This window comes from Oxyura jamaicensis, chromosome 3 (genome assembly GCF_011077185.1).
Source record: "Oxyura jamaicensis isolate SHBP4307 breed ruddy duck chromosome 3, BPBGC_Ojam_1.0, whole genome shotgun sequence".
Taxonomy (NCBI): domain Eukaryota; kingdom Metazoa; phylum Chordata; class Aves; order Anseriformes; family Anatidae; genus Oxyura; species Oxyura jamaicensis.
Genome location: NC_048895.1, coordinates 74,642,795 through 74,645,967, shown reverse-complemented (window position 1 = coordinate 74,645,967; position 3,173 = coordinate 74,642,795). Strand labels below are relative to the sequence as shown.

Sequence of the window (3,173 nt, the reverse complement as noted above, 5' to 3'; positions counted from 1 at the left end):
TCCGTCCTTCCGTCCTTCCGTCCTTCCGTCCTTCCGTCCTTCCGTCCTTCTGTCCTTCCTTCCTTTTTCCCCTATTTTCCTCTCTAGAGGTCCTTCTGTAGTGCCATGGTAGACGAGCTAAGGATGTCTCTGAAGTGTCAGCGTCGATTAAAACACAAGCCACAGGCCCCCGTTATTGTGAAAACAGAAGAAGTTATCAACATGCACACATTTAATGACAGAAGATTGCCGGGTAAAGAAACCATGGCATAGAGCTGGGAAGCCAAATACCCCAAGCACAAACTGACGTCTTTTTTTCCAAACAACCTTGCGAGAATGTTTCCTGTGGAAATATGCAACCTGTGCAAAATAAAATGAGTTACCTCATACCGCTGTGTCTATGAACTAGAGACTCCGTGATCTCAGCAGTTGCAATGGCCAGACTCGAATCACAAGCATCATGGATCAACCAAGTTATGCGGGGTTACACTGTTCGTCATGGGTTTCCACCATTCTGAATGAATGAATGTTCCATGTGAGTTTTGTGGCTGGTTTCAAATGCAGTCTCAGTGAGAAATTACAGGTTCCTTTTAAAGTTCAACGGTTGCCAGGAGATGGAGAGTAAATATCTGAGATGCTACTAACTACAGAAGGAGTCTAGTAAAAGTAGTATCTCAGAACTGTAGTGGAACAAGAAACTATATTTTCTTCTGAACTTCCAAGCATAGAAGAGTAGGTACTTGTAACTGCCATCTGGACAGGCGATATGAGCTTACTGGATGGGAGAAACGTTAAAGCAAAGAAACATGAATCCCGTGAACAGGATAAATATGGGAATGCTCACCTGCTTTCTGGACTGTCTGTGTCACTGAACTAAGTAAATAAATAATAATTAAAACAAACAAACAAAACAACAACAACAAAACAAACAAAAAAGACAACAACTCTGATTCACCTGGGCTGGAACTGTGATCTAAAAAACAAACAAGCAAACAAAAAACACCAACAAAAATAATCCATAATTTTGACCCAATTTTTAGATGAATAAAAGTTTTGTGAGTACAAAAGAATGTATCTTACAATCTTTAGAGAAAGGCAATTACTTTTTTTCTTTAACTATGAATGGGGGACGGGAGGGGTTTGGGGAGGAGGAGTCTATTTCATGCACACAGGGCTCACAGTTTAGTCTGAATGGGTTTTGAAGCCCTTGTTCCTGCTACTAACTGAACTCAATGGAGCCTGTGCAATTCTCGCTAATGCTGGAAGTAGGATGGGTCACCTAAGAGAAGTGAATGTGGAGAACTTTAAGGAGGACTGCATTTTTCAATACAGTCACAGTACTAAATGAACAAAATTCTTGAGCAGTTTTTTTTTTTTTCAAAAAAAAAAAATGTTCAGGTTTATTTGTGGAAATGCAAGATTTCTATGAAAATAGTTTTTGTATGGAAATTTTTGTAATACTTTTTATCAACAAAATAAGGACATGTGTTTCTGTCAGGGGTGTGATGCCAAGCATGAATGGTAGTGCGTGTGCACCACCAACGTTTGGTGAAAACTATTTTTATCAAGAAAAAGGAATCTTAGAAGAGTCATATTTTCAAGTTAGATAATATAAAAACTAGGTGCACTACCACCACTGCTTACCATGCTACACCCCTGGTTTCCACTAGGCTGATAACATGCTATCATGAACAATTGTGTGTAAATGGTAAAAGACACAGACCTCTTGACAACATTGTGATAACAGTTAAAGTGCAGTTTTCTGTTTTGAATCCAATGCACAAAAATAAAAAAAAAAAAAAAAAAAAAAAGGCATTAAAATTATGTCAGTTTTAGTTATTTTGTTTTTGCTGTGTGATTTGAGCAACATATGTACTTTCTGTCAGTACTGGTACTTATAACAGCCTCAGCTTAGTGTCCCGTCCTCCTGATTCTTCCCACTAAACATGTGGCCGTAAAGTTTGCTGGGTTTCCTGAGGGAAATCAATAAATCATGATAAGTTTTTGCAGGATGGCTCTTAGTTGCTACAAAGTTAATTTTTATGTCCTCCTTGTGGTGAGTTCCTGGACATAACAGTTTGAAAGATTTTGATTCAGCATCCTGCCCTGCAGATGCTGAATCTTGTACCTCCATCTACTGTAAATTTATTTGTATCTCAACAAAAAAAAAGTGTATATGATGGCTATGTAGGTATGTTATGTCAAGCAAAAAAAGATTATCAAGATTGTCTTTATATGGAAATAAATAATTTGGTTATTTAAAAACAAAACAAAAAACTAACAATTATCATAAATAATCTCTCATTGGTGAGTAATGAGATCATTTGTTTGCTGGGGCTTAATTTTATCTTCTCATCATCTTTCTAGGACAGGAGTATAAGATACATAACCCAAATTTTAGAAACTATATAATGAAATTTGGGGGGAAGGAGGGAGGTTTGTGTCTACTACCCAGTTCTCATAAATCTTCATAGAGACTGAGCTGGCCATTTCCATTGTGAATAGGGATTGAAAAAGCAAAATCTCTGATGTTTGTGAGAGTTTCATCCCCATTTATGTGATAACAAAGAACAAGTTATCTTTGTCTGAAGTAAAAACAAGATAAAAACACCTTCAGCAAAGATTCTGAAAATTAGTATGCTTACGTAATGCATATTTAAGTTTAAGTTAATTCTTTAAAATACAAAGGGGTAAAAAGTAATTGTCATACAACATAATGAAAACTCCTAATTATGATGGTTTGGAATGGAAAAAATAATTGGCTATTGAGTTTGTTTGATGATTTACAATAAAATTTGTAAAATCATGAAATAAAATGCTGTATTATATTTAGACAAAGTTTTTTTTTTTCTTTTTCTTTTTCTTTTTCTTTTTCTTTTTCCTCCATTAAAAGTGTTGAAATAACCAGGAGTTCCATTCTCCACTTGATGTACATGGCTAATTCTTATTAACCTTTATGTGAGACAAAGTAAATGTGGATGTAAAGTATGTCCCAAATATTTCAATGGGTAATAATCCTTAAAAGAATATGAGTCCCACACAGAAGCAGTGTGGCTTAATTAGGATTTCAGTGAGAATTTCAACCTTCCATTATTAAAGCAAATATTCAAAGTAACCACAGATTTGTATTTAAAATCCAGACTAGAAACGCATGGCTCCACAGATTCATAGTAGTATATTAGCATTTCTTAAAA

The 3,173-nt window shown here is 35.6% G+C and overlaps 1 protein-coding gene across 1 annotated transcript in view; it reads left to right on the top strand.

The window, feature by feature from the left end:
- GRIK2 (glutamate ionotropic receptor kainate type subunit 2) overlaps positions 1–2,786 on the top strand; it is a 377,958-nt gene extending 375,172 nt beyond the window's left edge. Inside the window, exon 15 of the mRNA XM_035320853.1 lies at positions 88–2,786. Coding sequence (XP_035176744.1) covers positions 88–252 — 165 coding nt within the window. The 3' untranslated portion in view covers positions 253–2,786. The remainder of the gene's footprint in view (positions 1–87) is intronic.
- The last annotated feature ends 387 nt before the right edge of the window (positions 2,787–3,173 follow it).